At 41.6% G+C, this 17,669-nt stretch overlaps 2 protein-coding genes across 6 annotated transcripts in view; one reads left to right on the top strand and one right to left on the bottom strand.

Annotated features, from left to right (window-relative positions):
• The first annotated feature begins 1,085 nt into the window (after positions 1-1,085).
• PDCD6 (programmed cell death 6) lies at positions 1,086-11,444 on the top strand. 5 transcript variants are annotated; one of them, XM_049830121.1, is made up of 7 exons: positions 1,164-1,277; positions 3,937-3,998; positions 4,438-4,525; positions 7,271-7,315; positions 8,469-8,627; positions 9,298-9,407; positions 10,908-11,444. In XM_049830121.1, the coding sequence occupies exons 2-7, from the start codon at positions 3,972-3,974 to the stop codon at positions 11,004-11,006; spliced, it is 528 nt and encodes a 175-aa protein (XP_049686078.1). In that variant the 5' UTR covers positions 1,164-1,277; positions 3,937-3,971; the 3' UTR covers positions 11,007-11,444. The 5 variants fall into 5 exon arrangements, with proteins under 5 accessions (XP_049686077.1, XP_049686081.1, XP_049686078.1 ...); XM_049830120.1 differs by lacking the exon at positions 4,438-4,525 and having other exon boundaries at positions 1,086-1,277; positions 8,469-8,621; XM_049830124.1 differs by lacking the exon at positions 4,438-4,525 and having other exon boundaries at positions 1,088-1,277.
• Positions 11,445-14,394: 2,950 nt separating this feature from the next.
• Positions 14,395-17,669, bottom strand: part of LOC126051197 (uncharacterized) — a 36,413-nt gene continuing 33,138 nt past the window's right edge. Inside the window, exon 16 of the mRNA XM_049830118.1 lies at positions 14,395-17,182. Within this exon, the coding sequence (XP_049686075.1) occupies positions 17,127-17,182 (56 nt within the window). The 3' untranslated portion in view covers positions 14,395-17,126. The remainder of the gene's footprint in view (positions 17,183-17,669) is intronic.

Below are 17,669 nucleotides of genomic sequence, written 5' to 3'. Positions count from 1 at the left end.
GTAATGCTTAAGGCCAATTTTCAGTATTATCTGTTCTAATAATAAAATATTACGAGAAAGTTGTGGCTTAAAAACAACTTGATGAAGGACATAATGAAGGCATTATCTGTTAGTACCTGAACAGGGTTGTCAGAGAAAGCTGTGAGCCTATGTTGTTCTGGAGTTTCTATATGTGATTTGTTTGGCCTGTGAACACCCCGGCCTTGTGCCATTCAGGCCTCTCGCTGGCTCCTCCTTAGCACAGAAGAGACACGTGCAAGGTCAGCAGTTCGGACAAAGGATAAAACAAAGATTGTGACTTTTTTCATGGACAGGGCCAGCCAGCGTCTCCCAAAGGCTGAGGACGGTTCAGTAGTGCATCAAGTCGATAATCTCTGTACCGGAGGGGCTCTAGCGAGGGCTGGCGGCACTCCAGGTCCCATGGGCTGTGACACTGTTCCTAGAAACTGCAGGTAGGGATGTTAGGCTGATTTTTGGAGGGTTGCGTTCAGCCCTTGGTTAAGAATTCACTTTAAGAATTATCGAGGTGATACTAATTTGGGTTGTGCTTCAGTCTCAGTCCCGTACCTGCAATTCTTGTCCCACGTGCATCTGATCTTTGGTTTCTCTAAGGGGACTTGGTTGCATGGGGCTTCGTTTCTCCCTATACGCCCTTCTCCCTCTGCAGCAGGAGCCCCGTGCGCCTCATGATGTCAAATTTCTGCTCCGTCCCTTCCACGACAAATCCCCTTCCCCTCGCAAGAGACCTCTTTATCTCTCCCCGCCTGCCCGGGAGCGGCTTCTGCCCTTGCGGAGACCCTCACGGCGGTTGAGGGCTTGTGCGGGGCAGCGCCGGGGCCGGAGCCCGCGGAACTTCCCCTCAGGAGCTCCGGCGGGAAGAACGGAGACGGGCGAACGCTGCAGTGGGGGGGGGGAGGGGGGCGGTGGAGCCTACTCGCCCCGCCCCCAGGGGGGAGGCGGGGCCCGTCTCAGCCCCGCCCCGCCGCCGTCGCCACGGCAACGGGCGGACTGCGCAGCGCCTCTCCTCTCGGGATTCCCCGGGGCGGCGCTCCGTGCGCCTGCCCGCCTCGGCGACGTCACCGGCCGCGCTGTGTCAGGCGGCCCGTGCCGGAAGCGCGAGGAGGAAGGCGCGAGCTGCGCGGCTGGCTCCGCGGAGGAGGGAGGGAGGAGGAGGGGGGGGGGGCGGCCATGGCGGCGGGGTATCACTACAGGCCCAACGGCGGCGGCGGCGGCGCCGCGCTGCCCGACCCCTCCTTCCTGTGGAACGTCTTCCAGAGGTGAGGCCGCCCGCCACCCTCCGCCCGACCCCGGGGGTCCCTCGTCCCCCTCCTAACGGCTAACGGGGAGGCTCCCTCACCCCCCACCCCAACCGCCGCCGGGCTGGGCTGAGGCGAAAGCCGCCACCTTCGTCGTTGCCGGGACGCGGTGCCGAATCCTCCTGGCCGGGCCGGGCCCGCCGCTGACTGAGGGATCGGGGGTTGGGAGGGGCCCGGAAAAGTCCCGCTGTTACGGGAAACCCGGCACCGGCCCCGGGCACCCGGCGCGGGTTTTGGGGGGCCTTGGGGGGTTGGGGGGGGCCTGGCAGGGCGGGTCAACATGGCGGCTGTGTCCCTGCGGGGGGAATCATCTGAGGGGGAGCTTGGAGGAAGGCTTGAGGAGGAGAAAGTGCGGGGGTAGGTTAGAGGGAAGGGAAGGGGGGTGGTGGATGGAAGCGAGAAGGTAACCTTGAAAACGCCGAAGTCATTTGCGACCTGAGAATCCGGAAAGGATCGTAAAGTGCGGAGGACCGATGTAGCAGTACAGGAAGGCTTGGAAAAAAGGAATCTGCGAAGTGCTTAAAAACGACCAACAAATATTCCCCTGGATACCTCTGGAGCAGGAACCTGCAAGGCAGTTAGCAGGCCCGTGTTAAAAAACACGCTGTCGAGACCGTAGTAGTTAAGAAGCTAAAGGCGTTTGTCACCTTTGTGTCATGTGGAGGAAACTAGGGAGGTTCCTACGTTGGATCCATTTTTGTGGGAGATGTGTCAGAGGATCTATCTTGACTTAAGTAGACAAACAGTAATAAGTTGCTAAAACTGTCTAGTATTTACTTAGTGACTCAGGAATGTGGCAGCTTACCTACCCAGCTTTCCGTAAAACCCACTTCATCTGAGAAGTGGGAGGAGGCATGCGTGATGCCATTTCTTTTTTTAAAGGGTCCAGAAAAAAACCAGATCGTCTGACTTCTGTAGCAGGCAAACCAGTAGAAACCGTTTTAAATGACGTAGCCAGTCAGGAGAGTTGCACTTACTGCAAGTATTCCTCTCTGGCAGACTACTGTGTAAGCCTGGGGAGTGTGTTTGATAAGGATTTGGTATGGATATGATGGCTAGAATAGGTGCAATTGATACAATCTTTATAGTTTCCAAAGAGACACTCAGCATACACAAGTATCAAAAAGGCCTTTAAAGAAATATCCAGAATACACAGAATGAAAGGGAAGGTCCTTTGGTGGATCAGTAACTGACGAAAGAGCATGTGGTTATCTGCCACACGGGCAGGCGGAGCTGTTCTGGGATCTTTATTCAGTATGTTCAGAAGCAGCTGGGGGAGGAGAAGGTGAATGACCAGATGAAGTTTGCTGGTGACACTGATTCCTGTAGTAAGTGAGGCCTGTGAAGACTTGCAGGAGCACGTTTGAGTCCTGAATGACTGGGTCATATCACCCTGTCATGGCCAGATGATGATCACTGTATGATGCTCAGATGAAATCCAGAGCGCATACCTGATGTCCGTGGGGAAGACCCACTTTACCTTTGCATCATTTTGTATATAAAATGAATGTGCTCCGAGCTGGCTGATGAAGCTCGGGAGCAAGATAAGAAGGTCATAACGCATCTTTATGAAAATATCAGCTTAGCACTTAGTAGCAGCTCACAGAACATAAAAAATGTTCGGAATACCTAGAAAGGAAATAGAGAATAAAAAAGGGGAGTATCTTTTTGTTATTATAATCTATTCAACTTAGGCTTGCAATTTGAATGTTTTATGCGGTTTATATAATTTTTTGAGATGGGGAAGTAATCTAGTAGAATGAACTGAAAAGGTCTAGAAAATGACAACAAGGACTAAAGAAAAAAAATAACAGCTTCTGCAGAGGCATCAGCTGAGCAGGACTCTGCTTTCGAATGGTAGTAACTGAGGGGAAGTAAAAACTGTCAGTGTCAAGGGGAAGGTCCTTGTCTAAAATGGAGGGAAGTCCCCACCACTTTCAGATATCCTTCTAAAGAAGGACAACGGTGCTTTATTTGGGCAGAAATTACTTAGTTTTTATTAATTTCAGGATAGAACTTCATTCTCTAAGACAGCAGGCTATGAAGGCTTAACGGAAGCTGGCACCTGCCTGCGCTTTTCCACTTTTTGAACCCCTTTGAAAGGGGTCAAAGCCCTGCAGTCGATTCTTTCAATACTTGGCACTTAACAACGTTAGTGGCTTTCTCTCCATTGCCAACATCTTACTGAGACAAACAGGGTGCCAAGCTTGGGGCTCCAATTTGGGAGCCAAATGGCTTCCAATTGTGACATTTTGTGGATTTAACCAACATGGTGTGCTCTGCAGTTCTTTTTAAAATAAATAATTTTAAAAAAATGCTTGTGTGGAGTATGCCCGAACTGTGTTATTGTCAGTGTGTGTTTGTGTGTGTCTCTTCACTTCTAAGTAAGTCTTGCAGATTTTTTTGTAGCTTTAATCGTGTTCCAGAATGTTTCATCAGTCTGAATGAAGTGTTTAATTTGCAGTAACTGTGAGTGGTTTACCAAGTAAAATGCAATTAGTAACTTTTCAGGAAAAGATTAATCTTATCTGGTGAGTAAGAACCAGAATGTTGAAGTCTTCTGTAACTGGAACCTGTTAATATCAGCCATTTAAAGCTTACCACCTTTTTTTCCCCCTAGGGTTGATAAAGACAGGAGTGGAATAATATCTGATAATGAACTTCAGCAAGCATTATCCAATGGTAAGTCTGTAAATGAGCAGTGAGGTAGTTCATTGTAAACTTAAATGTTAAATTTCATGTGAGACTGGTTACTTGATGCTGTAATTCTTTGATTGAGGGGGGGGAATGTTACTACCACTGATTAATACTATTTAATCTACAGCAAAAGGCTGAAGGGGAGGAAAAAAAATGGACAGTCTTCCTGATTCCCCACCCCACCCCCCCGCCCTAAGCTCATTGTTCCTGGTTTTTCCCTTGAAGGGAATTTTTCTGGGTTTGGTGCATGTTAGTAATGGATTATAAACTGAGTACCTATTGTAAACATTACTGATCTGTATTCTGGGGAATGAAGGCATGCACATCCCTTTATTTTTTTCTAGCTCTGCTTCCTAGAAAACATAAACGGTGATTTATATATTCCTCGCTCATCACTACTACTGAACCTTTGTTTTTTAACTAGGATCAGTGTATAACCTGGACAAAGATCAGCTGTTTACAGCCAGCCTTTTTACTGCACATAAAATCTTTTCGTACAGGAATTGAAGATGGTAATTTTAATTATATTTTTTTTCCCCAAATAAGGCATGTTTTGTTTTTTTTTTCTAACAAAGTAGAAAGATGCACTCTAGATCTAGTATTAAAACTTTCTAGTAGTCTGTTAGTTCCCTGTTATAATGGTTAAAGAGTAACTAAGGTATGGTCAAAATGGAAGCAAAATAAAAAATGAAAAATTTTTCCAGTAGCCTATTTTTTATTTTGCTCTGGTGACTTAGGATGGGTAGGGTTGTACTTTGTGGGTTTTTTCCACTTAGAAATCTGATAAAGTGCATATTGAAGCTGTTTGTGCACCTTTGAATTCATATCAAGTTCCCCTTCTCCCAACGTTTAATTCCTTCATCCTTCCTCTTATTTGTGACTGAGAAGGACTTAAACTGATGTTGTGAGCTGCAGTGCACACAGACTGAAAGGCTCCTTTCTGTCAGGAATCACCTGACTTGAAATAAATTTGAATGGCTCTGTTTAGTAGAGGTGTGGTCTTGTAACTAAACTGGATTTACTACAATATTTATTTAATAATAATATCTGATAAATTAAATGCAATGTATTGTAGCTGCTGAACCTGATCCATGACTAAAATACTATTTTGAATAAAAAATTCAGCAAAAGCTAAGTTAAATTGATTAGGTCACTGTTTTCATTGAAGATTACAGTGCTGTTTATAACTGTGCGAACCTGGCTTTACCTGCTGTTTTAAACTTCATATATTTTAAATATCTCCTCATCTGATTGAATTTAAGGGTAATAGGCAGTGATGACTATCTGAACTCTTTTCTTTCCTTATTTACAGTGTAGATTAGCAGTTTCAGTGCTTTGCAGTTATGAAGAATCCCCACCCAACTGAATTCACTATTAGACAAAATATTTACAGAACTGTAAGCTTCCTTCATTCCGAGAGATTCTAGATCTTGTACACCAGTCACTAACAATTAAATATATTCTTTTCAAAATACATCCCCTAGTGGATGGTTGTGTGTAGCTCCCCTGCAGTCTAACCTGGGCTAAAGGAATGTTATGTGTTTATTTCTAGAACATTAAATAACCTGCATAGAGCTCATTAAAATTTGAAGTTCAATGTGGTTTTGACATTCAGCTTTTCAACATGTCAAGTGTATGCAAATAACAGTATACTTACCTGGGAGGGACTGATCATCACTTCATATAGTTGTTTGTACAATAAAATCCTGTGGTTCCTGCTTGGTTTTTTCTGTGCCACCATGTAAAGTTACTAGTAGAGTCAGGGTAGGAGGAGGGAAGGGTCTTTCTCTGTTTATTGGAACAGGCTGAAATCAGTACAGTTCTTCAGCACTGGAGTTGCTCCGATTTCACTGTGTGGTGTCTATATATAGAGTCTCTCGAAAATTTCAACATGAAATAAGTTAACTTTCAAACTGTATTTTCACTTTCTCCTCTATTCTGTTCTCTATGAGTTAATTGCTGGCACCCTATTAATAATTCCATTATTTTTTTATTTTTGTCAGGAGACACAACTCTAAGGTACTGATATTCTCTGTCTAAAATACTGCTTAAGCATTTTCAGAGCCATTTTTACTCTTCTCTTTCTCTGCTTACGTTTCTCTTTATGTGCAAGTAGTCATATGGCCTGCCTACAGTATAGGGTTTTTTCCCCGTTGCTGCATCTGTAGCCTTAAAATGATAGTTTCCCTTCTATGGGAGAAGTTCAGCGCTGGTATAAGCACTACTTACACCACTGCAGCTTGATGCAGCAAAGCAGCTATGCCTTCACAAAGCCTGCTTAATACCAACACAGCCTTTCTATTAGGTATTTGTGGTCAGCTAACTGCATCGTTGCAAATGCCTCTACAGTACCTTTAGTCTTACTGGTCCCTTTGTGGTCCCTGCACTCAACTCAGTGAATTTAATACATGCTTCTTGGGCCTCCTGGTACCTTCACAGGCTCTAGAGAATTGATGGTGAAATTCTACATGAGGCACAGTATTTCTCTTAATTTAAAGCTTAATGCTTCCTAGTGCTCTGGAATGCTCCCAACCAAGTGAAAACTATTCCAAAGTGACTAGCCTCTAAATATTCGGAGAAGTACAAAGCTCCTCTTCGGATGATTACTGCTCAGGCCCTTTCAAGCGGCAATATTTCTTGGTCTGAAAATACTAATTTAAACTTAACACTTCATTGATTTAGCAGTGGAGGTGAGGTTTATACTAAACTCAACCCTAAATTGCACTGTGTGGTTATGACCTGTTAGGAACCTTTCCTTTTCACTTGTCAGAAACTAAATGCACTGGAGTAATCCACCCATAAAATAGGAAATAAGCAGGTGGGGCCTTACTGAGGAATAGATACGGGACCTTGATTGAGTTATAACTTGAAACTCTTCTGCTCCCATCAGTAGAAAAAGTGGGACCTCAGTTTTGACCTTGCCTTTTATCCAATACCTCCTGACTAGCTGGGATGAAAAGAATCCTTCTTAGTTCTTCCAAGGTTTTGTGGTTTTGCCTTTTGGGTGGTTTTTTTTGGCGCAGCCTGAGAAATGTTGGTTTCTGTGTAGTATCTGTGAAACATTGGTCTGAAGTAATCTCTTAATGGTCAAGAACATAATTACTTCAAAGCAGCCTTATTTTATAATACGCTAGTTCCATGTCATCTAGCTCTGAATTCACTGTTTTAAGTAAGTTCTTATCTGATTTTTTTGGTTGGTTGCACTTTTGTAAAATGTAACTTAGTATTGAGGAACTAAGTAATTCTTTCTGTTTCAGGCACGTGGACTCCATTTAATCCAGCAACAGTCAGGTCAATTCTTGGTGAGTGTAGTTGTGTGATGTGAAAGAGTCAAGATGCTGTTTTGTGAATCTCTTCAGACAATTGAGAACGCTATCAACTGCTGCACTGTTTTAGAAAAATAAACGTACAAATATTACAATACATATACAATATATATTTCTACTGTAATAATGAATGCCTGTTTAAAGGTCTTTTGAACTAATTTGGCTGTAGCGTTAACAAGCTGGTCTTTCGTTGTTAGGTGCTATGTTTCAATATGTCTTTACTTTTTTTTTTTTCCTTCCCCAGACAGCCCAGCAGTAATAAGTTAAACTCAAATATTTTCCCTTTTTAATAATACAGGAATGCCTTTTGTGTGCACACACATGCACTTGTCAAAGTAGTCTGAGAAAACGTTACTGTACAATTGAATAGATAGTAAATGTAATTTACATGTGGGGAGATTGTCAGCTTAAATATTCTAAAAAGATATTACATAGCTTGTCTTCCTAACTAGTTTTTCCTGTCTTCCATTTTAGTCCTGTGTTCTGCTCCAAAAAGACCAAACAGAAGCTTTACAATGTCTGAATTCTTTGGTCCTAAAATAATTGTCAGTAATGGGGAAGATGATGGTGGTAGAACAGGAGGATAAAAATTCAAGCACAAAAAATCTTTTCTATCATGCAGTTATAAATCCAAGGACTAAATTTTGTGCTTTGCTTTCAATAAGTATTCAGCAGCAGTCTGAGTTCCATCACTGTGCGACACACTGTTTGTGTAATGACAGTATCAGTAAGTCAAAGGCAGATGAATATCCCAGTACTTCTGGCAGTCAATAGATGTTGTAGACTTTTCACGAGTCCTTAAGAGAAGAACACCCCCCACCCCTGCTTTTTGACACTGGATCATCAATTGAGCCCTAAATGCTTTCAAACTGGAAAGGAAAACCCGGGAAAAACAAACATTCTTGTGATTCATTCTGGTCCTCTTATCTTGCTTTATCTTATCCTCCTTCAGTGGACAGCTGCTTGCTTATTTTGGCAGTACTTTCCAAAATACCACCTGCATTTTTGCAGTTTCTTTTCTGTCTTCAGTACTTTCCACATAGCACTCTTGCTTCCTTCTTAAAATACTAGCAGATCTTACTGAAGAATAGTATGATTAAGGTTTTATATGTGTTTATTATTATTTCAGGCATGTTTGACAGAGAAAACAAAGGTGGTGTGAACTTCAATGAATTCACAGGAGTCTGGAAGTACATCTCAGACTGGCAGAATGTCTTTCGAACGTATGACAGAGACAATTCTGGAATGATTGACAAAAATGAACTAAAGCAAGCACTAACAGGTTTTGGTAATTCATTTGCAATTACAGTTTTTATGACTGGGTTATGTCATCAGATGAGCTTCTTATCATTAGGGCTGTACTGCTTTGACAAATGTGACTAAAAATGAGGCAAGCGAAATGCAGTTATCCTTTTAGGTATAAGGTACCCTTAAAGATATCCATGCCACAAGCACTTTTTAAGCTATTTCCTTTAAGGGAAACAATGAAACTGGATGTGTCAGTAGGTGTGTGGAATGTTTTCTGCCTCCCCTGTTAGCTGCTCTGAGAGCATTACCCATACTTCAGGTAAATGTCTGAACTTACAAAGGTACTTGATACAGCTTGCCGCTTTTATAAACAAAGTCAGCTGTCACTGGACATTCTGATGGCAAAAGGAACTTTGATTTAATTGACTTCAGTTACAAAACTTTGAGTTGCAGCCCTAAACTTTCCCCTCAACCAACTAGTCACTTTAATCAGTAATTATGTTTACTGTGATTGTCTGTAATTATTATTAAGCAAGGTTTTTTACTGCATGCATTTTAGTTTAACACAGAGATATCTGGCAAAAAAACCCTGTCTCTCGTAACTGCTTACTGTTTTCTGGTTTTGTTAAACATGCCTGCTGAACAGCCTAGTTCTTTTTATAGAAGGACTGCAGTAATTGAAACCTGTTAAAGCATTTCTCTTTTCCAAGGTTACCGACTGTCTGATCAATTCTACGATATCCTTATTCGGAAATTTGACAGACAAGGAAGAGGACAAGTTGCTTTTGATGACTTTATTCAGTGCTGTGTTGTTTTACAGGTAAGAAAGGAGATGTACTTCAAAGTCAATTGAAAAAAAGACCCCACCTTTTCTTAAACTTTTATGGTTCTCAATGTAGCAATACTACTGGATCTAGAACTTGCTTTTATAAGGAATTTAAAAATTTATAAACCATTTGAATAAAGTATATGAGAGGTGCTAGAAACACCTGAACTTACTGGTTTTCACTTGTTATCCATTTGCATCACAAGTAAATTTGATAAGATTTTTTTGACATGTTTGACTTCTATGGGGCAAAAAAATGTAAAATAATCTGTGTTTTAAAAGGAAAACATTTAACGCTATTTCAATAGTTTAATAGGCACACTTCCTCTGGATCCTGAGCATGTTAAAACTGGAGTGTGTCTTGTCCCCTGGTGCCCATAATTCTTGTAATCTGAATTGTGAGGTTTTTGTTTCTCTCTGACTAAAAAGAATCTAACCTAACAGGTGAATTATTCAGTCTTCTGTCACTGCTGTTCCTGCAGGGGCAACGGTAATAAAAGACATTTCAAACAAACAAAAAAGCCCCTTTCAGTAACAGAAATGCATGTGTGAATATATATAGAGAGAGAACACTGTAGTTTTACAGGTGTATTCTTTTGTTTAGAAATCAATCACAGGATGATTCCTCACCTCAGTGCTTAAGGTTTCTCCAAGTGTATCTGACTTTTCTGAAATGTATGCAAGGCTTTGGGGAAAAGTTGGGAACTGTAGCAGTGGACAAGCTGAGTTTTAGCAGGATAGGGAAAAGGTTACTCTTCTTACACTGGCCAGCATTGCAAGCAGTGTCTTAAGATATCTTCTGATACGCAACACGAAGAGAAAGCAGTGCCCTGAAAAAGTAATACCTCTGTTATTTGCAAACAGGTGTTTTGTTCTGCTCCTTTAAGCTTTATGTCTATAACCACAAGGCTGCTGAAGCATCAGTTGCCTTTATATTAATTTGTAATATTAGCCAATTATACTGAGTTATAAACTTAAAACTCTGGTAAAGAGGCTTTGAAATGGGAGTATCGTTCAGCTAAGGTTAGTGAAACCATGGTGGCAGTTACCTTGGTCCGCTGTCCATACTGCCTGCCATCTCTGGGGCTATGCAGATACTAATGATACAAAAAGCGTATTTGGCTAGAAGATGAGAGGTGGATAAGGTACTTGGATTCTGTCTCCAGGTGACTCTCAAATGCCTCACGAGAATTGTGCATTGTTTTTTCCCTGCCTTTGAAGCCAGTTATAAAAAGCTGTCTGGCCTGTAAAGAAGTCCCTAGATAGCCTTAGGTATTGTATCGTAAGGCAGTTTTAGAATCGGATCTGCTACACAGCTCAGGCACAAGACGTGACAAAGAACTACCTCTATACGCACGAGATTGTAAAGTGTCTACAGAGGGGATGAACACAAAGTGTTCACAAAGCTATAGACACCTAAGTGGCAAGGGGAATACCTGGCAGTCTGAACTTCCCTGGTGTACAAAAAATGTATGTTCTTTTCCCCCTTTTCAGAGGTTGACTGATGTGTTCCGACGATACGATACTGATCAAGATGGCTGGATTCAGGTGTCCTACGAGCAGTACCTTTCCATGGTCTTCAGCATTGTATGACACAGATAACTGGGAGTTGCACACTGGCATTACACAGACTGGAGCTGCCAAATCATCCTGTACTGAATAAGATTATTGATGTATCATAATGGATATAACTTCACATTCTTAGATTTCGTATGTTGGTCATCACCTTCAGAATCTGCACTTGAGTTGGTTTTTATTTTGTACGATATGACCATCTCTGCTTACTGTAGTACAGAAAGCACAGAATCTAGAGTTAACTGGTGCAATGTCAAACTTAACCTTCTTCCACATATCCTGCATGGGGAAAAATGACTCTTTAGAAATGCCAAATTAAAATAATGCTTGTTAGTTAGTAAGAGAGTTGAAAGTCAGAAGTTGCACAACATGTTTTGCATGTGCCTTACTTTTATAAGAGTTTAATGTATTAATTTTTAATACAGAATTTAAAATTAAGTAAAAATATCAGATCAACTTTTATAGTCTACTTCACTTCTGTACAGCTTTTTTAAGGGGGTGGTGGGTTTATTTCTGTATTCTAGTTTTCTGTGGTTCAGGGGTCCCTCCCACTTAACAGTGATGGCCTTTTTTCCTTGCCTTATCTTTTTATTTTCTAGCTGCCTTTCAGGGTATCCTTGGGCCATCTACAAATACAACTTCTTCCTCAATGAGCTCCCTACAAAAATAAAATGCATGTAACTACTCTGGATAAGCAGTTCCCTCTGCTTAGTGGGCTCATTTTACACCAACAGTCTTCCTTCTGTGCTGAAGCTCTTATTTGAAGTGGCCTTGAACTGACAGTCAAAACATTCTCATAACCTTACCCTCCACCTCACCACTTAGAGTTGGTGAGGGGCACAGTGGAAAAACTGAAGCAAAATAAGTAATGACGACAGATTCCTGTCACACACAATCTCCTGCAGTAACTCTGAGGAAGCAACTCTGAGGAAGCAACTTGGAGGAAGCAAAGAGAAGTTATCAAGCTCTCTTAGACTGCTCTAAGAAAATCTTAGATCAGCGCTATCAAAAGCACTTAAAAACACTCAAGTAGCAGTATTACTTACCTGTAGTTGCTACTCTTCAGGATATGTTTACAGGCAAGAGATTTAGCTTTTATCCAAAGGCTTTCTTAAACGGGAGCAATACTGATTTATTCCTAAGTCCTCTCCCAGCCCCAGCTCATTGTATGCAGGCAGTCCACACGTGCCCTTTTGTTTCAAATTTTGTAATTACATACAGCCACAGGCAGGTAAGCTGTCATTGATGGGAGTGCCTATATATAAACTGATGCTGTCAGTGGTATCAAGCATATTCCAAGAGATTATGCTAAGAAGGTTTGGGTCCACACACGGAAAGACACCCTACCTAAACAAAAAATAAAAAATTGATGGTGTAGTGTTATTGCCAAGTGTCTCAGCCAGAGCACAGTGTCTGGTGTCAGGGTGAAGGCAGCCAAGTGGCAGTTACCAAACATCTGTCCTGCAGAGAAGCTGATACTGGTTGTGAAGTGATTATCACACAGACCCTTGGTGACAGTTCAGCAACGTTTTCTAAACACTTCTCTGGTGTGAAGTGTCTGCGGAGAGACCAATGTTCTCCATAACATAAGTTCACAGAAGCAAGGAGCTCTCCCAAAGCACATCATCACCCAAAGGGCAAGGGATTGCTTCTGGGTGAGGTGGGGGTGCAGGAATAATGACCGATGTCAGAGACCACCCCATCCAGCAGCCTTGGATGAACTGTGAAAGTTCCTTACATTTAAGAAGACAAGGGAGAAAGACTTCCAACTGCTCGAACCTTAACTCCCCAGAAGGCTGAGACGATTGCTATATATGTTCTCTTCAGAAACAAAACAGTAAAATAAGAGCCCCAAAGTTTTGGACTCAAGAGAGCTTCTCCATTAAATGGCCCCATTAAATGGTAGGAATGACTCGTCTCAGTGGGGAACAGATGCCTCTAAAGGTGTGAAAGCAGGTACACCACACACCAAGAAAGTGGCGGGGAAGCAGACCATTTATCCCACCAAGCATGTTCTAGTCTGGATTTTTATCAATGGCTTTTTAAGGAAATGTGAAATTGGTTCAAAGGGCTCTGGTGCAGCCTCAAAACTCTTGCCTCAGTGGCAAAGCTTGTGGTGTAGCTGTATTCGTGCCAATGGATGGCAAGCATTTAAAGTGATGCTGCTCTGCAGGCTATCACTGCCTCCCTTGTGAAGGCTCTTTCTTAAAAACAGGACCAGAGTCTAGAGAAACGGGAACAGGCAGAAGACTCATTCTGCTCCAGTTCTATACTACATGGGAGCAAGATAAACCAAAGGGGTTTCTTGGGAGTAAGGAGTAGCCAGAAGTTGATTCAAGGAAATTGGCCAATGCTGGAAAACAGAAGCAGCAGGAGGTCTCGGCTTATGCTAGGCTGGTGAACAAGTAACTGGCAGGGTAACAGAACTTCCAAGGCACATTTTACTTTTTTTTCCCATGAGGTCTTCCTACCTGGAGCCTTTGTAGACACTGCTGGTCAGGTGCCATAAAGGTCAGAAGCCTGGATTTATGCTTTCCTCTTCCTACCATCATTTGAATCCCCCTTTAAAAGTGGCAGGGTTGAACTGAGTGAGAACAAGTAAGACAATCCAAAGTCACCATCTCTCAGGAGTCATGTTTGTAGGATGAGCTGCTGGCTAGAGAGAAAGAAGTGAAACAGGCTGATGGATCCTCAGGGTGGATCCTGTAAAAGAAAACAATCCCAAGCTGCAAGTATCTGGCCCTGCGGAGGAAGGGAAGGTGTCACAGAAGCCCTCCAAATGAGGCAATGATGCTTAGTACTCACAATTCTACACAGCCCTGGAAAAAAGGAAATTCATCGCTCCTGTCACAGGGGTAAACAATCCCTTTGCAGAGTTGCATCCTGAAGATGCTTCTGTCTGTTTCTTTTTGCCCTTCATTTGAATACTAGGAAATTAGTGGGTATCTTGGGGGTACTGGTAGATGAAAAGCTGGACAGGAGCCGGCAATGTGCGCTTGCAGCCCATAAAGCCAACCATATCCTGGGCTGCATCAAAAGAAGCGTGGCCAGCAGGTCGAGGGAGGGGATTCTGTCCCTCTACTCCACAATCATGAGACCCCACCTGCAGTACTGCATCCAGCTCTGGAGTCCTCAGCACAGGAAAGACGGACCTGTTGGAGCAGGTCCAGAGGAGGGACACAGAAATGATCAAAGGGATGGAACACCTCTTCTATGAGGAAAGGCTGAGAGAGTTGTGGTTGTTCAGCCTGGAGAAGAGAAGGCTCCAGGGAGACCTCACTGCAGCCTTTCAATACTTAAAAGAGGGCTTATAAGAAAGATTGGGATAGACTTTTTAGTAGGGCCAGTAGTGACAGGACAAGGGGTGATGGTTTTTAAACTAAAAGAGGGTACATTTAGACTAGATATAAGGAAGACATTTTTTACGATGACGGTGGTGAAACACTGGAACAGGTTGCCCAGAGAGGTGGTGGATGCCCCATCCCCGGCAGTGTTCAAGGTCAGGTTGGACGGGGCTCTAAGCAACCTGATCTGGTTGAAGATGTCCCTGCTTATTGCAGGGGGGTTGGACTGGATGACCTTTAAAGGTCCCTTCCAACCCAAACCATTCTATGATTCTATGAAATTGAGCTCCATGAAGGAATGTGTTCCTGCAATAACAAAGATGCTACTTATTTGACACCAGGCAGCTATACCTGTTGGCAGGTGGCATGGGACACAAGAGAAAAGTCTCTGAAACCAGTTGCAGAGGTCACAGCTATAGACCAAAAGTCAGTCAAACCTGGGAGTGCCAACTGGCAGACCCCAGGCCAGTATCAGTACAGAAATTGCACAGTGAAGCTCTTAATTTCCAAAGCTAGGAAGATCTTTGGAAAGAAGAAAGATAAAAAGACAATTAAGGAGAAAGCAGTGATACAGCTGAAACTGGCTCAGCCAAGTGACTGAAAGAAAACTGAGAACAACACACTGCTGATAGTAATTGCACCCAAGAGATAAGGCAGGCTTGGAGTCCATATTACAAGACGCCACCAGCTTAAAAAAAATTCCCTACATGATAGTACTTGTGTATAAGAACCAACAGACAATCATCTCAAAAATTTCACTGATTTTGGTAAGAACTGAAAATTGAAACAGAGCAGTGAAGGGCATTTACAAGACTCCAAATGCTATCTACAGCTCAGGAAACCTTTAGTAAATAAATGCTGAAAAGCATTTCCTCTCTTAACTTGGTCACTACTCCAACTCCATTTCAAAATGCAAGAACCATTTCCCCAATGCAGGACCCTGCACAACAAGAAGCAGGGACAGGAACTGTTCCCCAGAACGAAAAATAAGAAGGGAATGTGTAGGCAGAAAGAGCATCTAATTTGGGCAGAGATCATCCAGCTGCTGTATGCCACTGGGATATACAGTAATGGCAGTAAAATCCCAAAGGGAGCAAGAAATGGGAAGAAAGAGCTCTCTACAACAACCTCAGCTGAAAAGGTCTTAACTTGAATTGAGAGTTGTAGCAGTAACATTTGCTAGCAACATTTTTTTCTACAGTTTCAGAATTGTAGTTGCACTACACTTTCTGTGGAAAAAAACCTATGGTAGTAACATTTGTGGAAATAATTTCTGATAATTTTTAAACATATATAATAACTGATCAGTCCCACAGAGTTTTAAATCAAAACTCTGGCAGACACCTGTGGTAGACAATAGTATTTTTCCCCTTTTAAGCAAGGTCTACTATGTAATTCAATGAATAAAAATGTATGGCACAACTACTAAGCGTACGCCATTAGAAACTACTTAAACCCTTCAATAAGTATGAGAAGGAAAAAAAGGAAGTAGTGAACAGGAATGAAGAAGGAAAGTGCATCTTTTCTGATGCACAAGCAAAACAATTACAAAAGGAGGATTTTAGGGAATTGAGTTTGTATGCTCTGTAATAAATTGCTTTGATGCCTTTTTGTTAAAATTTACATGACAAGACCCAAAAAGTTATTTTAGTGAACGCAAAAAGATACTATGACAGCTCATACTAACCCTGGTTTAGCACAAGTATTTAATGCACAGAGACAGAGAAATATTTCAGGTATGATAGTCCACAACACAGCAGTGAAAAGGAAGATGGACACTGGGGAGTAAACCGTCTCACTTCTTTTCTTTAGCTCCATGTAAGCTTGATTTGATTAGATAAAGTAGACATCTAAAGCCAGGCATTCATGAGCATGGGGCTCAGAAATGTGGGGAAAAGAAAACGTAAGTAGGGACCACTGACAAACATCACGAACTGGTAAGTGTTTCTCAGTTAGCATGCCATTTTGATTTTTCCCTGTTATTTTACCTGACTGCCTTATAGGTTCTACTCTTTCTTAGTACGCTTTTGCCAGTAGAAAGAATCAAGAATTTTTATTTTAGTATGGACCAATCCATCAAATGAGTTTTTCAGTTGATTTGTAACCATTTCATTCCGAACAACATGATAAAAAAATCTGTATATATTTCACGACTGGTTTTACTCTGCAAAATGAAAGCAAGTAATATGTTCCATTACATACCAATCCCCTAGAATAGATTACATTTTCCTCATATAGCATCATGTTAAGACAGAGAATACCTTTGCTGTGACATTCTCCTTTCTTTGTCTAAACAGAAATGTAGTGTATCAATTTCTAAAAATATGCTAATTATAAAGCCTCAAATTAACTGAACTGGCCTTACATTTATGTGAAGAAAGTAAACCTGTATTTTCATGCAACGGACCTGTGTTTCAGTGAATATTCTAAGTAGGTAACATAAAACTAAACGTTTCTTTTTTTCTGAGTTGGGAAGGGTGTTAAAAGGGTTATTAGCTTTTTGCTGACAGAATAACATTAACATATTTTCAAAAAATAACAAAAGATTTTTTCTGTAATATACTAAGATATAACAAATACATTAAAAAAGCCTAAACAAAATAGTATGTTCACCTCCATTATGTGCAAGTTTGTGTTCCAGCTATATTTCACATGTTAAGAAATTAAACCCTACCTCCCTTTCCCTTTCCAAAACCAGTCAAACACAGAATTAAATGCAGTCTCTTTCCTGAAAGCCGAGAGATGGAGATTCTCCAATCTGTTCCTCTGTTTCCAGTTCAGCTGCTGTTGCTCCTTAATCTTTTCCTCTAGTTTCTACTAGCACGTTGACTAATGTCTGAATATTTAGTTCTAGAAAGGGGAGATAAAAACATTTAAAGTTACTTCTATTTCATGTTATTTCACATAATACAGCAGAGAGAATGTTAAAGTTTTACTATTAACTAGCTACCTAGTTAATTAACTAATTCTAGTACCATAAGCATAGTTTGCATTTGTCCAAACTCATGCCTAATAACAGCTATAAAGTAGCATATGCCCACCTCCCTTTAAATCCCTTGTATAATCTATTTCCAAAGAAGAATCTTTTATTTTGAATAGTGTATCACTATTTTTAATGTTAAGGAATGTTTCTACAATAATTGGAAAAAATAATTTGTCATATAACAAACCAGCTCTTTAATAACATTTCTCTCTTGTTATCCCAAAGTGTTTGGTCCCTTTGGAGTACTTTCATCTATTATAATGCCATCCAAGTTTGGTTCTGCATGCATTCCAATATTTTTTTTCTTTACGCCAATACATTCCCTCCCCATAGTTGCCACCCTGACAGTACAAA

The sequence above is a fragment of the Accipiter gentilis genome, chromosome 27 (assembly GCF_929443795.1).
Source record: "Accipiter gentilis chromosome 27, bAccGen1.1, whole genome shotgun sequence".
Classification (NCBI taxonomy): domain Eukaryota; kingdom Metazoa; phylum Chordata; class Aves; order Accipitriformes; family Accipitridae; genus Astur; species Astur gentilis.
Note: the sequence above shows the minus strand (reverse complement) of the source record. Positions and strands in the feature narration are given on the sequence as shown.

Coding starts and splice junctions, on each gene's coding strand:
- PDCD6 (XM_049830124.1), top strand. CDS start 1,189: ATGGCGGCGGGGTATCACTACAGGCCCAACGGCGGCGGCGGCGGCGCC. Junction 3,999..7,270: donor TCAGCAAGCATTATCCAATG/GTAAGTCTGTAA, acceptor TTTCTGTTTCAG/GCACGTGGACTCCATTTAAT. Junction 7,316..8,468: donor AACAGTCAGGTCAATTCTTG/GTGAGTGTAGTT, acceptor TTATTATTTCAG/GCATGTTTGACAGAGAAAAC.